This window comes from Sus scrofa, chromosome 8 (assembly GCF_054392235.1).
Source record: "Sus scrofa isolate SSC_HxYL_T2T_F1_AM1 chromosome 8, Sscrofa_HxYL_maternal_Yorkshire_Landrace_v2.0, whole genome shotgun sequence".
NCBI lineage: Eukaryota > Metazoa > Chordata > Mammalia > Artiodactyla > Suidae > Sus > Sus scrofa.
The window spans coordinates 48,175,454-48,194,938 of NC_139390.1; the positions used below are offsets into that span (position 1 = coordinate 48,175,454).

At 38.1% G+C, this 19,485-nt stretch overlaps 3 protein-coding genes across 54 annotated transcripts in view; 2 read left to right on the plus strand and 1 right to left on the minus strand.

Annotated features, from left to right (window-relative positions):
• Positions 1-11,239, plus strand: part of RXFP1 (relaxin family peptide receptor 1) — a 128,318-nt gene extending 117,079 nt beyond the window's left edge. For 9 of the 50 annotated variants that reach the window (XM_021101289.2, XM_084972136.1, XM_084972141.1 and 6 more), the window contains 6 exons: positions 71-142; positions 1,341-1,412; positions 3,872-4,101; positions 6,798-7,208; positions 8,071-8,289; positions 10,107-11,239. In XM_021101289.2, coding sequence (XP_020956948.1) covers positions 71-142; positions 1,341-1,412; positions 3,872-4,101; positions 6,798-7,208; positions 8,071-8,289; positions 10,107-10,408 — 1,306 coding nt within the window. In that variant the 3' untranslated portion in view covers positions 10,409-11,239. The remainder of the gene's footprint in view (positions 1-70; positions 143-1,340; positions 1,413-3,871; positions 4,102-6,797; positions 7,209-8,070; positions 8,290-10,106) is intronic. The other 41 variants (XM_084972129.1, XM_084972126.1, XM_084972138.1 and 38 more) reach the window with 13 other exon arrangements.
• A 3,155-nt stretch (positions 11,240-14,394) lies between these two features.
• On the minus strand, positions 14,395-17,968 carry C8H4orf46 (chromosome 8 C4orf46 homolog). The gene is made up of 2 exons (XM_005666666.4): positions 17,688-17,968; positions 14,395-16,461 (listed from the first exon to the last, which is right to left on the minus strand). Exons 1-2 carry the CDS (start codon positions 17,868-17,870, stop codon positions 16,306-16,308), a joined length of 339 nt encoding a protein of 112 aa, XP_005666723.1. The 5' UTR covers positions 17,871-17,968; the 3' UTR covers positions 14,395-16,305.
• A 211-nt stretch (positions 17,969-18,179) lies between these two features.
• ETFDH (electron transfer flavoprotein dehydrogenase) overlaps positions 18,180-19,485 on the plus strand; it is a 47,284-nt gene continuing 45,978 nt past the window's right edge. For all 3 annotated transcript variants that reach the window (NM_001444510.1, NM_001444512.1, NM_001444511.1), the window contains 1 exon segment: positions 18,180-18,513. In NM_001444510.1, the coding sequence (NP_001431439.1) occupies positions 18,480-18,513 (34 nt within the window). In that variant the 5' untranslated portion in view covers positions 18,180-18,479.

The following is a 19,485-nucleotide window of genomic DNA, read 5'->3' on the forward strand; positions in this document are numbered from 1 at the left end:
AATAGTTGCACTTTCTTTTTACTCAAGTAGTTTCTAGAAATGACTTTTGCTTCCTTTTTTTAAAATACAGGAATCTTTCCTATAACCCAATCCAGAAAATTCAAGCAAACCAATTTGATTATCTTGTCAAACTCAAGTCTCTGTAAGTATATACCTATGGGGATATTTTTATGATGTGATTTTTGTTTGTATACTAATAGCCAATAAATTCTATAAAATAAGATTGATAGAATCTCTAAAATCAGAAGCTTTATTTCCAGGATGTTAGTTAAACTCCACAGAAACAGGGTGCTTGCTAGGCTATAAACAGGTAGCTATTAGTTTAATCTTTCGTATTTATAAGCTAAAAATTAAATAATAGTTAATAATTTTGTATTTTTCTATAGCCACCAGGATCTTATACCAGATTGTTTGCTTTGATCCTCTGAGTAAATCTATGCATATTTATTCCTTCATTAACACCAGGTACTAAGAATTTATTATAGCTGTGGTTATCCCAACATGGAATTTTCTAGATTATATAAATCATTACTTGTAATACACACACACACACACACAAATTCAGTTAAGGTCTAAGAATTGCCTTGAGAAGGTAATCTTTAGTTAACTATTCCCTCACTAAAATGGCATTTTATTAGGAAAAAAAGTATTATTTAAAATTTTTAGAAAATTGTCAAGAACATAAAACACCCCTGCTATTGTAATATTGTCTAAAGATAATGCTTATTTATTTAACAAATATTTCTTGAATAGATATCATGCACAAAGCTTTGTGCCACAATCTATGAGGAGCCAAAAAATTTAAATTGGGAGATATATGTGTATAAATAGCAGAATCAAAAAAGAAATTGGGGAGGGAAAAAAGGATTATTATGGAATTATATGAAGTCATGTGAAAGAATTTTGAAAATGATAGAGCACTATAGAGTTTAAAGAAGCTTTCATTTGATGAAAACAATTTAATAAAAAAAATTTTTAAAGGAGTTAGAGGAGTTCCCTGGTGACTTAGTGGGTTAGGGATCTAGCATTGTCACTGCTGGGGCTCCTGTCATTGCTATGACGCCCACTCAATCCCTGGCCCAGGAACTTATCCATGCCCTGGGTGCAACCAAAAGAAAGGAAGAAAGAAGGAAAGAAAGAAAGAAAGAAAGAAAGAAAGAAAGAAAGAAAGAAAGAAAGAAAGAAAGAAAGAAAATAAATGTTAGAGAAATGCCTAAGTATGAATGTTTAGTTCAGAATAAGTGTTAACTAATAACATTTTACTAAATTTTCCTGCACAGAAACTCATTTTATTATATCCTGCATAACATGTTTTTTGATAATTAATTTGATATTTTTAGCAGTCTAGAAGGACTTGAAATTTCAAATATCCAGCAAAGGATGTTCAGACCTCTCACGAATCTCTCTCACATGTAAGCAGACTTTTTTCTTGTTCTTCACCTTGATTCAATCTTTTATGTTTCCGTATGTGTTGTGCTAATACCAACTGTACCCAATGCATCCAATCTATTAACATTTCTTACTATCTAATTTGCTGAAATGATAATTAACTCTTAAAGCGTCGATATTGTGTGAGGTGATTTTAGTTTTCCATAATTTGAATCAAAGGAGGTTTTTGGGAGGATTCCTTGGTGGCTCAGTAGGTTAAGGATCCAGCCTTGTCATTGCTGTGGTTCCAGTCACTGCTATAGCATAGGTTCGATCCCTGGCCTAGGAACTTCTGCATGCCATGGGCGCAGCTGAAAAAAAAAAAAAAAAGAAAAAAAAGGTTTGTGTGAATGTCAGAGAACATGAGTGTGGAAGGAAGGTTGTAAGCTCTCTTCAGCTCTGATGCCATTCACATATTTTTCCTGATGAGTAAGTAATTTGTGCTCACTCATCTGTGACCAGATGAAGAGATAGGAATTTACATAAACAACATAACATAATTGTAAATAATTGATATAAATGGAGAAAGGAAGAGAGAAATCCTCCTCAGGGAAAATTGCCCAGATGTCAGCACATGATGGAGCAAGGATGTATGGATAAATAGAGAACTGTCTTATCACACCATCAATTACATGCTTCAGAAACATTTTCTTTAATTGAATGTAATATATAGCAGGTATTAGAATGATCTCCGTTAATTAATTCCCTATCATGGCAGCAACCACCACTCTAAAACCTTGCTTGTATTTTAAATCTAACAGAGGATGCTCTGGTTTCAGGTTGTTTTTTTCTGTAGCTCCTTAGAGAACATGCTTGTAAAATTTTCTTGTTTGCACACAACATAAAACACTGACTAAATTAAGCAAAGCAGAGTTTATTGGAAGAAAATGGTGTAGCTCCTAAAACCCAAGAAACAACTCAAGGAGCAGACTTGAATTGAGCAGAAACTGTAGCAGATCCTGGTATCCAGGCAACAAGAGTTACACAACAGAGCAATATACTATAATTGTTAAGTTTTGATCTTGAATTATTACAAACTGTTTATACTACAAAGATCATTGCTATTTTTTTTGCCAGAATACATGGCTTTAGGGGCAATAAGATCTAATTTTAATCCCCATTCTACAGGTACTGGAAAATTTTCTTGGCAGATAATTTGCCTCTTTTGAAGGTTTATCTCCTCAAATGATAATACTGATAAAAACCTCATGGAATTGTTTTGAGAAATTATTCCTGATCCTTGGAAGATCCTCGAAAAATGGCGTTAGTGTCATTGGCAACACCATAGTAATTACTGATTCTCTGGGAAGATCTCTCTACTGATGAAAGAATTCACTCAACAAATATTTATTGAACATCTTATTATGTACCAAAATCTAATGTGAAAGATAAGCATGTTAGCAAGTAGTTCCAGATCACATAACTTTAATAGAAAACCGTAGAATCACAGAGGACAAAGCTGTTAACTCTCTTCCCTTCTCTTCTCTTCTTTTTGTGTGAAAAAGCAAAATCAGTTGCAGCTGATAGCATGGAGCTATGTAACAGTGCATTTACATACACTGAACATTAAAAATACAATGTTTCCTTGGATGGATTGTCTTAATCACACGCTAACCGTTGATTTATATTCTAAGATATGTCTTAACATTTGTATGTTCACTATGCCTATCTGCTGCTCTCCCCTACACATTCTTTTTTTTTTTTTTGAACTATGGTAATGTACATTGCTGTGCCAATTTCTGTTGTATAGCAAAGTGACCCAGTCATACATATATACATTCCTTTTTTTACATTATCTTCCATCATTGTCCATCACAAAAGACTGGCTATAGTTCCCTGTGATGTACAGTAGGACCTCGTTGCTAATCCATTCTAAATGTAATAGTTTGCATCTATTAACCCCAAACTCTCCTTCCCTCCCCTCTTCCCCCTCCCCCCTCCCCCATGGCAACTACAAGTCTGTTTCTGTTTTGTAGATAGGTTCATTCCCTTTGACATTCTTTTTTTTTTTTTTTAACTTTTTGTTTTTTTAGGGCCACACCTGCGGCATATGGAGGTTCCCAGGCTATGGGTCTAATCAGAGCTGTAGCCACTGGCCTACACCACAGCCACAGCAAGGCCAGATCTGAGTCACATCTGTGACCTACACCATAGCTCACAGCAAGGCCAGATCTTTAACCCACTGAGTGAGGCCAGGGATCAAACCTGCAACCTTATTGTTCCTAGTCGGATTCGTTTCTGCCGTGCCACAACGGGAACTCCTCTTTGACGTTCTTTAACCATAAAATCAAGTTAATGAGAATTAAAGTTTAAAGCTTTAGGATTCTTAATGTTTTACATTCCTCTGAGTCTCATATTAAGACATTTTCTTTCTGCTGAGAAAATAAAGAGTAGACACTGACTTAAATTTAAAATCTTATTTTCCCTTCTCTTTGTGCATCAGATATTTTAAGAAATTCCAATACTGTGGCTATGCACCACATGTTCGCAGCTGTAAACCAAACACTGATGGAATCTCATCTTTAGAGAATCTCTTGGCAAGCATTATTCAGAGAGTATTCGTTTGGGTTGTATCTGCGGTTACATGCTTTGGAAACATCTTTGTCATCTGTATGCGACCTTATATCAGGTCGGAGAACAAGCTGCATGCCATGTCAATCATTTCTCTCTGCTGTGAGTATTTCCTGGCTGAACAGAAATTGCAGTTTATATATAAAAGAATTGCTATTAGAAAATAAGGGGGAGTTCCTGCTGTGGCATAAGCCACAAACTTAAATACTTTTTAAGTTGGGGGTTTGCTTTTGCTTACTTTTACTTTCTAATAAAAAAGTATTACTCACAAGATAAAAATAATTAAGGCAATCATGGGGCAGGTACAGTTCTCAAATATCTGGTCTCACAGGTTGGAATCAGAAGTGTCCTGGTCACAGGCCTGCCCCTTGAAACTCTGGGGCCCCAGAAACTATCTCTGTAATCTGGTGATAGATTTAAATATTCCTTTACTCTTAAAAAAATGTTTGTCCATACTCCCTCAAGCAAGCATCGATGTACATGATGTTCTATGTATTGCTTTTAGTTTTTTTGTTATTGTTTTCTTTTTTTGTCTTTCTAGGGACACACCTGTACCTCATGGAAATTCCTGGGCTAGGGGTGGAATTGGAGCTGCAGCTGCTGGCCTAATCCATGTAACAGCAACACCAAATCCAAGCTGCATCTTCAACCTATGTGGCAGCTTGCAGCAACACCAGATCCTTAACCCACAGAGTGAAGCCAGGGATACTAGGCCCACTGAGCCATAATGGGAACTCCATGATATTCTACTTTTTAATGTGTGCTGTGCCATGCCTTACTCCCACCTTCATTCAAAGTCTAATGTCTGTTTTTCCATTGCCAGCTACCTAAGAAGCAACTCAGAAATTGTTTACTATGTATTCTTTGCTACAAATTTTTAAGTATGTTCAGTTTCCCTGGTAAAGGCTAGAATACAACTTCAGGGTTTAAAGATCAGGGCCAGCTTTATGACTTATATTGTGATGTGATTTTTAGAATCTTTGTGTAGAATGCTTATGCAGTCAAAAGAAAAAAAAAAAGAAAATCTCACTGACTTTCTGATAGGTCATATTTGCTCAAGAAGCAGTTACACAAAGAAGTGTATCACATTAACAGCTGATTTGGAGATTCTCATACTAAGTGATATAAGAAAGAAAAAGACAAATACTATATGATATCACTTATATGTGGAATCTAACATATAGCACAGATGATCCTATCTACAGAACAGAAATGGATCAGGGATATGGAGCGCAGACTTGTGGTTGTCAGGGGGCAGGGAGGTGGGAGTGGAATGGACAGGGAGTTTGGGGTCGGTGGATGAAAATTTTTACATTTGGAACATATGAGCAATGGGATCCTATTTTATAGCCCAGGGAACTATGTGTGATTGGATCACCTTGCTGTACAACAGAAATTGAAGAAATATTGTAAATCAGCTATATTTTAATATAAAAAAATGGTGATCTGGGACTTAAGAATACCTGAAGTGAAGGCTTGGTCCTACCATCATGATGCTACCTGTGTGAATGTGAGCAGTTCACTCACACTTTCTGGATCTCAGTGCCTTCATCTCTAAAATGAGAAAATTAATTTCAGACTAGCTAACGGCAAAGGATGATACCTAAAATCTAGAGAAACAAATGATATGGAAATGCTCTGAAATCTCTAAGGACTGTACAGTAATAAGGCTACCTTGGATATATTAAACCTTCATTATGTTCCAGGTACTAAAATCAAAACAAAACAAAACCAGCTGATTTGGGGGAGGGAAGAGTTTAAAAAGAGACAGAGGGAGTTCCTGCTGTGATACAGTGAGTTAAGAATTCCACTGCAATGAATAGGGTCATTGTGGGGACATGGGTTCAGTCACTGGCCCAGTACACTGGGTTAAGGATCCGGTGTTGCTACAGCTGTGATACAGGTTGCAGCGGAGGCTTAGGTTCAGTCTCTGGCCTGGGAACTTCCATATGCCATAGATGTAGCCATAAAAGAAAAAACAATTAAGGAAATAAAGAGACATACAGAGAAAGATGTTAAAATGGGAAGAGAAAATCAGAACAGTTGTGCATAGGCCATCTCTGGGTAAATCTTTTAAGCCCTCCCTACCCCCCATACTTTACTGACTGCAAAGCACTTTATAATTATGCATATTTTCTAAATTATAGACCTCAAAATTCATAGTCATTACTCTGTCATAGCAACTTCTGGATGACTTTCTCTGGGAGTTGGAATTATGCCCTTAGCTTGTTAAGTTCGGAGAATTTCATTGGAAGAAATGAAACAAATTATAACATCCTCTTCTTGTCCCTAATTGAATGCTTGACATAATTGCATTTTCCTCATTTATTCAGCACTTCTAGGTGATGGGACTAGAAGGGAAAATAAAACAGACAAGATCTTTGTTCTTACAGACTTGGGTTAGATGAAAACAGAGAAATTATTACATAATTGGCTGCAGGAGGTGCTCTAAGAGTAGTTATCAAAGAGAGAGGATGAAGTGGTCCTTACCCATAAATGAATTCTTAGAATAAAAATTACCTACCCCCACCCCAGGATAGAAGAAACTTGGCTATTGGGGACTAATATTAAAAATGTTAGCGCTGAAAAAAGAATTTTTTTAAATATCACTGCTGGAATTCCCTGATGGCTCAGCAGGTTAAGGATCTGGCTCAGGTCATTGCTGTGGCACAGGTTCAGTTCCAGGTCCAGGAACTTGCGCATGCCATGGGTGTGGCCAAAAAAATACCACTGCTTATTGATGACTCCATCTTACCTATTTATTTCTCTAAATTTGTGAAATGTACTGATCCCTGTAGGTGCTGATTGCCTAATGGGAATCTATTTATTTGTGATCGGAGCCTTTGACCTGAAGTTTCGGGGCGAATACAATAAACATGCACAGCTGTGGATGGAGAGCATTCATTGTCAGCTTCTGGGATGCTTGGCCATCCTGTCCACAGAAGTATCAGTCTTACTTCTGACATTTCTGACATTGGAAAAATATATCTGCATTGTATATCCTTTTAGATGTTTAAGACCTGGCAAATGCAGAACCATTACAGTTTTGATTCTCATTTGGATTATTGGTTTCATAGTGGCTTTCATTCCACTGTGCAACAAGGAATTGTTCAAAAACTACTATGGCACCAATGGAGTATGTTTTCCTCTTCACTCAGAAGACACAGAAAGTATTGGAGCCCAGATTTATTCAGTGGCAATTTTTCTTGGTAAGAAATTCTGTATTATAAGCCTTTTCATCAAATGTAGAAATAAAACACAATTGGAATTATTGTGATTTATTAGAATCACAATAAATGAGAATTTATTGGAATTTATGGAATTGGAATAATCTCACTATGGCTTTTAATGTTTACAACTTTTTACTTCATACTAATTCCAATATAATGCACTTTATTAAAATGCAAGACACTGAAGAGTTGCATTTCATGCATTCACTTTAATAATACTAAACAGGAGTTCCCACTGTTGTACAACAGGATTGGCGGGGTACTGGCACACTGGGATGCAGATTGGATCCCCAGCCAGGCACAGTGGGTTAAGGATTGGTGTTGCCACAGCTGTAGCATAGGTCACAACGGCGGCTCAGATATGATCCCTGCAAAAAAATAAATAATAATAAGCAAAACATATTTTAATTCTTTGCCTTTAAAATATGAACAAATGCAAGGGAGCCACACAAGTCTTTGTCTGGAGAGTACCAAGCCAACCAAGCACTCAACAGTGTTTTCTCTCATGAAAAATAACCTCAAAGTATAATCTAATCAAACTACTGAAAACAAATACAAAAAAGACTTAATAAGCCCAGAGATTCATTGAATCACTATAATTAATTTTAATATGCTATCCTAAAATTAAACATTTCATCATTCCTTATGACTTTGACAATATTTAAATTTTTTTTTTACATTCATGATTTTTGTACTTCCCTAATTCCTAGGAAGAACAGAAAACATACTGTGGTCTTTGTATTTTCACCTTTTATATTATAATAAGAGCTAAAAGCATATATGTTTGTTAGTTTGAAAGAATATTCATATTCATTAATAATAATCTTTGTGTCCTTACTAGGTATTAATTTGGCAGCATTTATCATCATAGTTTTTTCCTATGGAAGCATGTTTTACAGTGTTCACCAAAGCACCATAACAGCAACTGAAGTTCGGAATCAAGTTAGAAAAGAGATGATCCTTGCCAAGCGTTTTTTCTTTATTGTATTTACTGATGCGTTATGCTGGATACCTATCTTTGTACTAAAATTTCTTTCATTGCTTCAGGTAGAAATACCAGGTACACATTTTTTTTCTTTCTGTAAAGAAATAATAAATCTATTTGCTACAGAGCTCCTTTAAGAAAGAATATTAAGTTCCCTAACACTAACTCATTTCAAGAACTATAAATCAGGCTTATATGTACTTAAAACTTTGTTCATCAATAAGATGTTTACTAGGAAGAAACTGTTCAGTTCTTTTTTTCCTAAGCCATTCCATTTTATTTTTAGATTAATACTTTTAGATTTAGATTGATATCTATACATTAATTTTTGTCTTAAATGAAATAGATTTTTAAATTTTTTTAATGTATTGTAATTGGTTTCAGGTATACAACATAGTGGTAGTTGTATACAATTACTAGTAGTTTTAGGTATACAATATAGTGGTTCAACATTTTTAAAGATTACACAACATACAAAGTTAATATAAAATATGGACTATGTTACCTGTGCTATACATTATATTTCTCTGATTTATTTATAACTTGTAGTTTGTACTTCTTAATCCCTTTCACCTACTTACCCTTCCCCACCTCTCTCCTCACTAACCACTAGTTTGCTTTCTGATCCATGAGTCTGTTTCTGTTCTGTTATATTTATTTGTGTTTGTTTTATTTTTTAGATTTTGCATATAACTGAAAACAGACAATATTTGTCTTTCTCTGTCTGACTTATTTCATTAACCATAATATCTTCTATGTCCATCCATACTGTAACAAATGGCAAGACTTCATTCTTTTATATGGCTGAGTAATATTCCATTGGATTTACATAACACTTTTTCTTTCTTTTTTATTGAATGAATTTTATTATAGAGTTGTAAAAAATGTGTGAAATCCTGTGAACTATATGTATAATACAATTCATAGTCACATTTTTAACATTTATAAACACACAATTTTAATTTTGCTTTTTCCTACGGTTGCTGGTGATAGTGCCTTTCTTTTTATAAGTAAAAAAAAAAAAAAGAGGGAAGATAGCATAAATTAAATTATAATCAAAACCTGAGTATTTGGTAGTTGCAGATATACCACAGTAATTTTAAGATAAGTTTAGCTGGAGTTCCCATCATGGCTCAGCAGATAGCGAACCTGACTAGCATCCACGAGGACATGGGTTCAATCCCTGTGCTTGCTCAGTGGGTTAAGGATCTGGCATTGCCACGAGCTGAGTGTAGGTCACAGACGTGACTTGGATCCCACATTGCTGTGGCTCTGGCGTAGGCCTGCGGCTACAGTTCCAGTTGGAACCCTTGCCTGGGAACTTCCATATGCCGCAGGTGCAACTCTAAAAGACAAAAAAGATCAAAAAAAAAAAAAAAAAGTTTAGCCAAGGATATTTTTACTGAAATAAAATATCTAGTCAAAGGCCTAAAATGCATACCTGTTTTTAAAGCCAAACAGCAGGAAACAAATCTACTAAATATGTATATATATTTTGAGAAATACTACATGTACTATCTAGTAATTAAAACACTTGAAAAGGTATGCTCCAAATACTAAACAATATTGTTTTTCCTAAAATGGAATCATATCAGAGTAATATGTCATCACTTGTTAGAAAACATACCTACCTCATAGAATACCTTTGTTGATTTAGTCAAGAAAAGCTACCTAGCGAAAAACGTATTGGTTTTCGTTCGTTTGTTTTGTAGCATCAGCACTTCTCTCAAACATTGGCATCCTGGAGACACATATAGGGTTGGTATTTAATCATGTGACATCAAGGGGAAAAGTTCAGACTCAAAAAATGGCTGGGGATAAACAAGAAAAAAGGGTTTCTATGCCTTGTAAACATCCATAAACACTTAAGGTGTTTCACTTTTCTCTTGCAGGTACCATAACCTCTTGGGTAGTGATTTTTATACTGCCTATCAACAGTGCTTTGAACCCAATTCTCTATACTCTGACCACAAGACCATTCAAAGAAATGATCCATCAGTTTTGGTATAACTACAGACAAAGACGATCCATTGACAGCAAAGGAAGTCAGAAAGCCTATGCACCATCATTCATCTGGGTAGAAATGTGGCCCCTGCAGGAGATGACTGCTGACTTAATGAAGCCGGCTCTTTTCAAAGACCCCTGTGAATTATCACTAATTTCTCAATCAACGAGACTCAATTCCTATTCCTGACTGACTCTAAAACCCATTTCTACACAAAGAATATTGTGAGATGCTTCGTGGTGGATTTATTTGTATACAATAAATGCCGCAAATAATTTATAACAATGGCTAAGATTAATTAGCTGACAAGGACATGAGGTTATTTGGGAAAAATCAAAGTGACTGATGCCCATATAAACAGAAATAAATTATATTGATAATTTATGTATACTAGTACACATTTTGGATAGGAAATTAAGAAAAATCTGCTTAAAAGAGGTTCATTTATTCTTCTACCATGCATTTATTGAGTACCTTCTATGTGCATGGCACTGCAGTAAATTCATAGGAGTAGATAGTATAGAATTTTCTCAGTTTGCAATGTTAAATTGTATTTAACTTTGTAGAATATGCAAAGTCTATCTGCAGCTCATAGTTTAAGGTAGAGCTCAATCTGTCTTGCTTAACAGCAACCATGAGAATGACGGACAATTTTAAATAAAGGTTTGAGGTTTTGGAATAATCAGTATAAGAGCTTCAAAGAAAATGTCTGTTTGTAATGTATAGGTATTTTGTTTTTAGAATTCAGCTTACTTCTCTTCAAGTCTCCATACACTTGCGAGCCAAAACACATATATATTGCTATGAAAAAAAGACATTCTAATATTAACTCAAAACAGCACCTCTCTGTCCCCTTCTGCCCACTTATCTTTTTGTTTGAAATGAACACGGTTATTTGGAATTATAAAAAGAGAATTAAAAAATTGTGAAGGAGTGAGTCAGAAAAGCTAGAATGAAGACAGACACTTAGATCAGTGGAATAGAACTGAGAGTCCAGAAATAAAATCCTCATATTTACAACCAACTGATTTTTTTTTTAAAGATGCCAATACAATCAAATGGGTGAAAGAACAGTCTTTTCAATAAATGATACTGGGAAACTGGATATTCACATGCAAAATAATGAAGTTGGACCCCTACCTTACACCATATACCAAAATTAACTCAAAATGAACCAATAATCTAAGTTTGAGACACAAATATGTTGGAAGAAAATATGTGGAAATTCTTCAAAACCTTGAATTTGGCAATGGATTCTAGATATAACAAGAGCAAGAGAAACAAAAGGAAAAAAATGGATGAATTGGACTTTATCTAAATTAAAAACATTTGTGTATTGAAAAACAGTATCAAAAAAGTGAAAAGACAACCTTCAGAATGGAAGAAAATATTTGCAGGTCATGTATCAGAGAAGGGATAATATCCAGGATATATCAAGAACTCTTAGAACTCAATAAAATGGATAAGCAACCCAATTTTTTTTAAATGGACAAAGGACTTGATAGACATTTCTCCAAAGAAGATATACAAATGGCCAGTAAGCATGCTCAGTGTCACTAATCATTAGAAAAATGCAAATTAAAACCACAATGAGATACACTTTACACCTACTAGGGAAGCTGAAATTTAAAAATAATAATAAAAACACAGAAAATAAAAAGTATGGGCAAAGATGTGGAGATTGATTGCTGGTGGGAATGTAAAATGATGCAGTCATTGTAAAAAACTGTTTGGTGGTTCCTCAAAACCTCACCATAGAATCTCCATACGATACAACAATTTCACTCTCAGGTATAAACCCCAAAGAAGGACTCAGATACTTGTATGCAAAAACTTGTCATAGCATTATTCACAGGGGCCAAAAGATGAAAACAACCCAAGTGCCCATCAATCATTGAACAGATAAACCAAGTGTGCCATTTTACCACACACGATGGAATATTATTCAGCTACAAAAAAAGGAATGAAGTTATGACACAAAAGAACATGATGACTAAGCCAGGCACAAAAGTTCACATAACTGTATGATTTAATTTACATGAAATACCTAGAATAAGCAAACTCGTAGAAACAGAAAGTAGATTAGAGGTTACTGGGGTCGGAGGGTTGGGAAGGTGGTGCTTAAGAAATACTGAGTATCTTCTTGGGTAAAAACAAATTCTCCAATTGATTGTAGTGGTAGATGAACAATTCTACAATTATACCAAAAGCCGCTGAATTGTACACTTCAGATGGGTGCATTTATGGCACGTGAATCATATCTCAATAAAGCAGTTAAGGAAAAAGAAAGTAAGAGCTAGAATGCACTGATTTAGGAACTGAACTTTAGGGGAAAAGATCTGCATGTTTTACCCCATAGCACATGTTTACTCTATGGCAAAAGTCAAAGTCATCAAGGGATGGATTTGCCTTCTGTTCATGTGGTCAGCCAGTTTGTCGGATCCTAACTTTTCAGCTAGTTGTTCCAATGCTCTCTGAGCTATTGACATTTCTTGCTTTCATAATTTGAAAACTTTATACAGGAATGTTTTCAGGTAGTTTTAAATACACCAAAAATGTTTGAAACATGAAAATACTGGAATCAAATATAGCAAATTTGTTGAATATACAATTGTATAAATTTCCTTTGAAAGTAAACTACTTGAAATTTAATTCTGTTACAAATATGGCTTCCCTGGGTCCTTCTGTTGTTACATGGAATGACAGCAATAATTTTTCTATAAGAAGAATATGGTAGACTTTCAACAAAAGCATATATATATATATACACACACACACACACACACACATATATATATATATGCACACTTAAATATATAATGATTTATTATAAGGAATTGACTCATGTAATTATGAACACTGCCAAGCCCAGAATCTGTAGGGCCAATGTCCCAGTTCAAGTTCATATGCAGAAGCTACTGTAGAACCAGGAAAACCAATGTCCTGGTTTGAAGGTCATCAGGCAGAAAGACCCACCACTTCCAAGGCCTGTAACTGATTGAATGAGGCTCACCCATATTATGTAGAGGAATTGGTTTTACTCAGTCTACCAATATAATTGTTAATCTCATCCAGGAGCACCCAGAATATTTGACCAAAATATGTGGGTATCCTGTAGTCCAGTCAACACATAAACCATCACATATGGAGAGCGTAAATAAAATTACAACCTTGAACATTAATAAGTCTAACCAAGAGCTAGGTAGCTGGGTATGGCATAGACAACCATACTAATTCTAGTGTCAGTGACCCTCATGCAAATTATTTCATCTCCGCCTGTTTTCTATTCTGTAGAGAGGAATAATATCACTTTCTTCAAAAGTTACATGAAATCACATTTACAAAGTTCCCAGCATAGTATCTGAAGCATATTCAGAACTTTTGAAAATCAATACACTATTTTAATGTTAAAAGTCCATTTTATTGACTTCAGCCTCTTGATGCTTTCAAAAGTTTCCATCAGTCAGTTGCTCCCATTGTGGCTCAGCTGGTTAAGAAACTGATGGTCTCTGTGAGCATGCAGGTTCAATCTCTGGCCTCGCTCAGCTCTGGCTGTGATGTAGGCCAGCAGCTGCAGCTCCAGTTTGACCCTTAGCCCAGGAACTTCCATGTGGTGCAGCTGCAGCTGTAAAAAGAAATGTTGAGCTGTCCTCTGAGGTTTGTGTAGAGCTGGTAATGAGTTACTAAGTTTAAAAAATTTGTCTTAAGTATTCAAGAAAATCTTTATGCTTTGAGTTCTTCCCCATGAAGCAGAGCAAAAAGAAATATAAAAAGGGATGACATGTTTTCTAAAGCTCTCTATAAGATGAACTCTGTGATCATACATGGCAATAGAAACTGTTAGCAGAGTTGAGCTGTGGGGCCTGTGGACTCCAGACACTAGCTGCTATGAGTTTTGGTTGAGGAAGTAACTAACAGTCTCCACTGTCTAAAACCAGGGGTTAACCCTAGCTGAGGGCAAGTCTGTAAAATTATAAATCAATTAATATGTTTTTTCTAACTTAAAAAATATACACAGGGTTGGGGGGTAGGAAGGGACACAAACAAAAGCCAAGTACCACAGATCACACTTATGACACAGCTAAAATTGGAATAATTTATTCAATCTGCCTGGTGGGACTACATGAGCACAATCGAACTTTTAAAATAATGAAACCAAAGAAATGGAAAACACATTGCTTTGAACAAGAGTTTATTTTTGTTCATTTTAAAAATTGCAATTTTTACAACATATAAGAAAAATTTTTTTTTCTAGTATCAAAATAAACATTTCTTTGGTATAGGAACACCAAGGGTGTTCTCTTTAAGAGCTATGACCTAATATACTGAACAAAACTATCCTCTGTCCATCTATTTGTACCCTTTCACAGCCATTATGGGGCTTAGAATATAGTTCTATACATACCTCCATACCTACAAAGAATTAAGATTCCATATCAGAGTGTCCTGAAGTTATACAGTGGAGAAGTAGCTCGCTTAATCACTGACACATATAACACAAACCCACCAAAGAAAAGAGAGCGCACAACCTAAGATACAGGACAATTAAAACAGAACAATGTTATTAAGGTCAAACAATGTGAAAACAATTACATCATATAAATTTTATGCATTTGGGAGTTCCATTTTGGCACAGCAAAAATGAATCCGACTTAGTAACCTTGAGGTTGTGGTTTGATCTCTGGCCTCGCTCAGTGGGTTAAGGATCCAGTGTTGCTGTGAGCTGTGCTGTAGCTTGCAGATGCTGCTCCGATCTGGCGTTGGTGTGGCTGTGGAACAGGCTGACAGCTGAACCTCCGATTTGAACCCTAGCCTAGGAACCTCCATATGCCTTGGGTGTGGCCCTAAAAAGCAAAATAAAATAAAATAAAAATAAAAATAAATTTGACGCATTTAAAAAAGTAACTTGTTTAGTTTTAATTAACTATTACATTTAGAATTTAGGATTATGGAGTTCCCGTCGTGGTGCAGTGGTTAACGAATCCGACTAAGAACCATGAGGTTGAAGGTTCGATCCCTGCCCTTGCTCAGTGGGTTAATGATCCGGCGTTGCCGTGAGCTGTGGTGTAGGTCGCAGACGCGGCTCGGATCTGGTGTTGCTGTGGCTGTGGTGTAGGCCGGTGGCTACAGCTCCGATTCGACCCCTAGTTTGGGAACCTCCATATGCCGCGGGAGCGGCCCAAGAAATGGCAAGACAAAAAAAAAAAAAAAGAAAGAATTTAGGATTATTACTTGTAAAGCTCCAAAAGTAATAATACACAGCCATAATTCTGATAAGGCACTTTTAAAAGAGCAACCAAACATATAACAACATTGTATACAAGAAATTTCTGTAAAATCAGTTAACCTTAGAAATAAATAGGGGAAAAAATGTGCATTCTTTCAAGTCAAGTTTCATTTTCTTTTTTGAAAATCCATCAGAGAAGGGCAAAAAAATTTGTATTTTAAAAAGATGTTACTAGTTAAAGTTCAAATCCCTGTTAAAAAAGAGAGCAATAATGTTAATGTTTTTCTCCAAGTTAATGAGGTTCTGACTCAAATATTTCTTCAAGAAAAATTTATAATCTTCATGCTAAAAACAGGGAGAAAACGCTGCTTTTAACTGTATTGTCACTGAACATTTAGTGATTATTGTATAACAATGTTCTAGGTGCTGAAAATACAGAATTAAATAAGACACAATAACTGGTTCTACGGAAATTAGCCAAATAGAGCTGAGTCAAACAGTGATAAACCTTAAAGTCATCTCCTTTGTTCCAAAAAAATGAGGCTCAACTTCAAACTCTGCCATGCTTGGTATCTTCTTGCAAATCAAACAAATGGTCTATCTAGTTTGTGACTGGTAACACTGTGGCATTATATTATCTACTGATTGAATTAACTTTCATAAAAGATTGTGTGAAAGTTTAGCAGACATTAAGTATTTAAAGATAAATACTAGTCAGCATCAAAAATAACATTCTATTTTCACAAAATGAAGAAAACCAAGCAAAATTTCATTTTCATTTCACAGAACTGCTGGATTATCCTATCCATATGGTACATCTGCAAATATCGTGAGAACACATGGACTATTACATGGCAAGTCAGTTGTCAGCCTTCAAGGAATCATAGCCTTCTCTCAAGAGGTCCCGCCATGTTTTAAGGAAACGTGCATTTTCTGTACATTTGAAGGCAAGCTCTTCCACTTGAGCTGATACTGCAGATGTGGCTTCGAGAAGTTTGGTTAAGGAAAATGCTGCCTGAAATTTAAAAAAAAAAAAAAAGTCAAACAATATAAGTTGTTTTTTTTTTAATTTTCACCTCATTTTACAAACCAGTCTGAAAATAACAGAACCTCAAATCTGATGCCTCAAATTTAAAGTTATCTTCTTTAAAAGTTAAAAAAAAAATCTTAGAACTAAAATACTGGCTCTTTCAGGGAACCAAAGAAATTCGTTAATATGAAGTAAGCTTTGAGGAAGTAAGATGTGCTAGAAAGATATCCATTATGCATGAGAAATGACCAGTCGATACTTTTTTATTTACAAATCACTAGTCTGATTTAGCTCAACAGGAGACTTGGATCCCTTGACACAAAGTATCAGAAGGAGCTGAAAGACTCCATAAATAACGCTTAATACATGGGTAACAAGGGCATGGCTCCACTATTTTTACCCATGAACGCTGTAGACTATGAAAATGTATAGTCCAAAGAAGAGATGCTCTCAGCTTACAAATAACATCAACAAAATCAAAACAGGTGCAGTAGACAATCATCCCTTGGTGGAAAACTCCTTGATCAAATGCTTTCTTCGCCCACTACATGAAATAGCACTGTTCCTGGATAACACATCAGCACTCCATCCTACAGGGTCACTTGGAAGGAGCGGTGGGCGGAGGCGGGGGAACGAGAGACAGAGACAGAGAGACAGAGACAGAGAGTGTGTGTGTGCTCATGCGCTCCAGTAGCTGGGCGCCTGGAAATTGGAGATTCAACAGAAACCATCCAGACTAGGCATGCCAAGTGCTCAGAGGGAGAGGTCTTTGAACCGTTAGTGAAAGGAATCTGCACCATGGGGTGGTGACTAACCCGTCCTAATTGGATCTAGCGCACAGGACGGTGGGACAGATAATATCTGTCAGCTGACTCTGGGCAGGTGGCCAACTAGGACAGCAGTCCTTAAGTCCCCGGGTAAGAAATCACAGCCTGACCCTCAGCACCCAAGGACGGCGAAGGTGGGGGCGAATGAGATCTGTGTGGTTTCGGGTTACAGCGCGTGTTGGAAACCAGATGGCCAGGCACAAAGAAAACCGGGCGGGGCGGGGCGGGTGGAGGGACACCCCAATTCCCAACGCCTCAACTGGTACACCACATGGGGGAAGGGGCCTTGGGCGGCGTCGGACCCCCACCCTTCCTCACCAGCCCCCCTAGCTGGGCGCGGACCCCGTCCCTCCGGCCCCTCCCGGCCCCGCAGGCCACACCCACGTCTCCGATCTGCAGCTCCACCTCCTCCAGGGGGTCCACTGTCCGGCCGCTGCTCCTGCTTGGAACCGGCCATCCCAAACTCCCCGGGACGCCTGGGGAAGATGCTGAAGATGAGTTTGAAGAGGGAGAGGAGGGAGGCGGCGGGGGAGGCGAAGAAACCAGCAGCTCCTCAGGGTCCTCCATGGAGCCGGGCTGGGCGGCGGGACCGGACTTTGACAGCCGAACCGACACCAACTGTCTTTCAACCGCTCGCGCCCAAAGTCCAGCGACCCCGCCTCCTCTAGTCTCTCGGCGGTGGACCGCGAAGCCCAGTCATTTTCTCCGGACAGCCAATCAGAAACCAGTTAATTCGCCTTGGGCGGCTCTTCACTCCTGCGCAAACCCCCAGTCGGGCAACCTGGACTGTTGAGCCGAAGACTACAACTCCTAGAGTTCCGCGCACCGCCCCGCCTCCGCTTCTTGGCGCCAAGCGCGTTGCACCCTGGGATTTGTAGTCTTCGCTGGTGTCCTCTGCTTGCCCCGGGTGGAAGGGTTCCCTACCCTCTCCGTCTTGGTCTGTGACCCAGAAGTCCTACGGGCAGTCATATCGCGCGTGGCGCAGGCGCACAGCAAGAAAGAGGCGGCAGTACGGTGAAGCCAGAGTGGCCGGCTGAGTAGGGAGGCTGACTCCGCCTGAGACTTCAGTTGTCCCGGCGGGGATGGCGCCCCCCGCGGCCTAGTGGTCCCGTGCCCGGGCGAGCCCCAGCCGGGCCTCCTCCCTCGCTGTACGCCGGGGTCCCGGCTGCCGAGAGCATGATGGTGCCGCTGGCCAAGCTGGCCAGCCCAGGTGAGGAGGGGTCTGCGGGCGCGGGGAGCAAAGTCGAGGGTCTACGAGGGGCGCGCGGGACCACCGCTGGGGGGTGGAACTAGTTCAGAGCAAAGGGCGCAGGGTCGCCGCTGGGTTCCTCCCCTGGGCTTGTCTCAATTGGAAGAGTTGACAACTAGGACATAGGTCATGAATGCAGTGAACTTGTCAACACGGCTCCTGAGCGGAATCTCTCCAAGTCCTGGTGCAGACTCTTATCCCAAGCTCAGGTAATGTCTGTTGCCTTGTTGCAAATGAGTAAATTAACATTTGCACAGATTTTTTTTCCTTGGTCCTCACCTTACTTGTGTATTTGCAGTCATCCTACCCCATTTTAAGAATTCGAAGTCTAGGAGTTCCCTTCGTGGCTCAGTGGTTAACGAATCCGACTAGGAACCATGAGGTTGTGGGTTCGATCCCTGGTCTTGCTCAGTGGGTTAAGGATCCGGCGTTGCCGTGAGCTGTGGTGTAGGTCACAGACGCGGCTGGGATCTGGCGTTGCTGTGGCTCTGGCGTAGGCCGGCGGCTTCAGCTCTGATTAGACCCCTAACCTGGGAACCTCCATATGCCGGGGTGCAGCCCTAAAATAGACAAAAAAGAAAAAAAAAAAAAGAATTCGAAGTCTAATGTGGCACATCATCATTAACATGTGTATGCTGCCTGAGTCATCAGACTATCTGGAGCCAGGAATTTTTCTACGTTGTCTAAAATTAACTCTAGGGGCTTATGGTGTTCTGTTTGCCCCTAGAACCATCCTGATGACTTGGTAAAATACCTCATTACCTCCTCTTTTTTTTTAAAAAAAAAAAAAAAAGTAGGATGCAGTTGGGTGGTTTGGGGGATTTTTTTGGAGGGGGTGGTTTATTTAAAAACAAAAGGTTTAAAGTTCAAAAAGTGTACTACAGGATCTTGAATTCTCTCACAACTGGTTTTTAATTTTTATTTAAATTAATT

What these genes read in the sequence shown, in the direction of transcription:
- C8H4orf46 (XM_005666666.4), bottom strand. Translation starts at nt 17,870, where the DNA reads ATGGAGGACCCTGAGGAGCTGCTGGTTTCTTCGCCTCCCCCGCCGCCT. An exon ending in TGGAGCTGCAGATCGGAGAC is followed by an intron (nt 16,462 to 17,687) that starts GTGGGTGTGGCC and finishes TTTAAATTTCAG; the next exon opens with GCAGCATTTTCCTTAACCAA.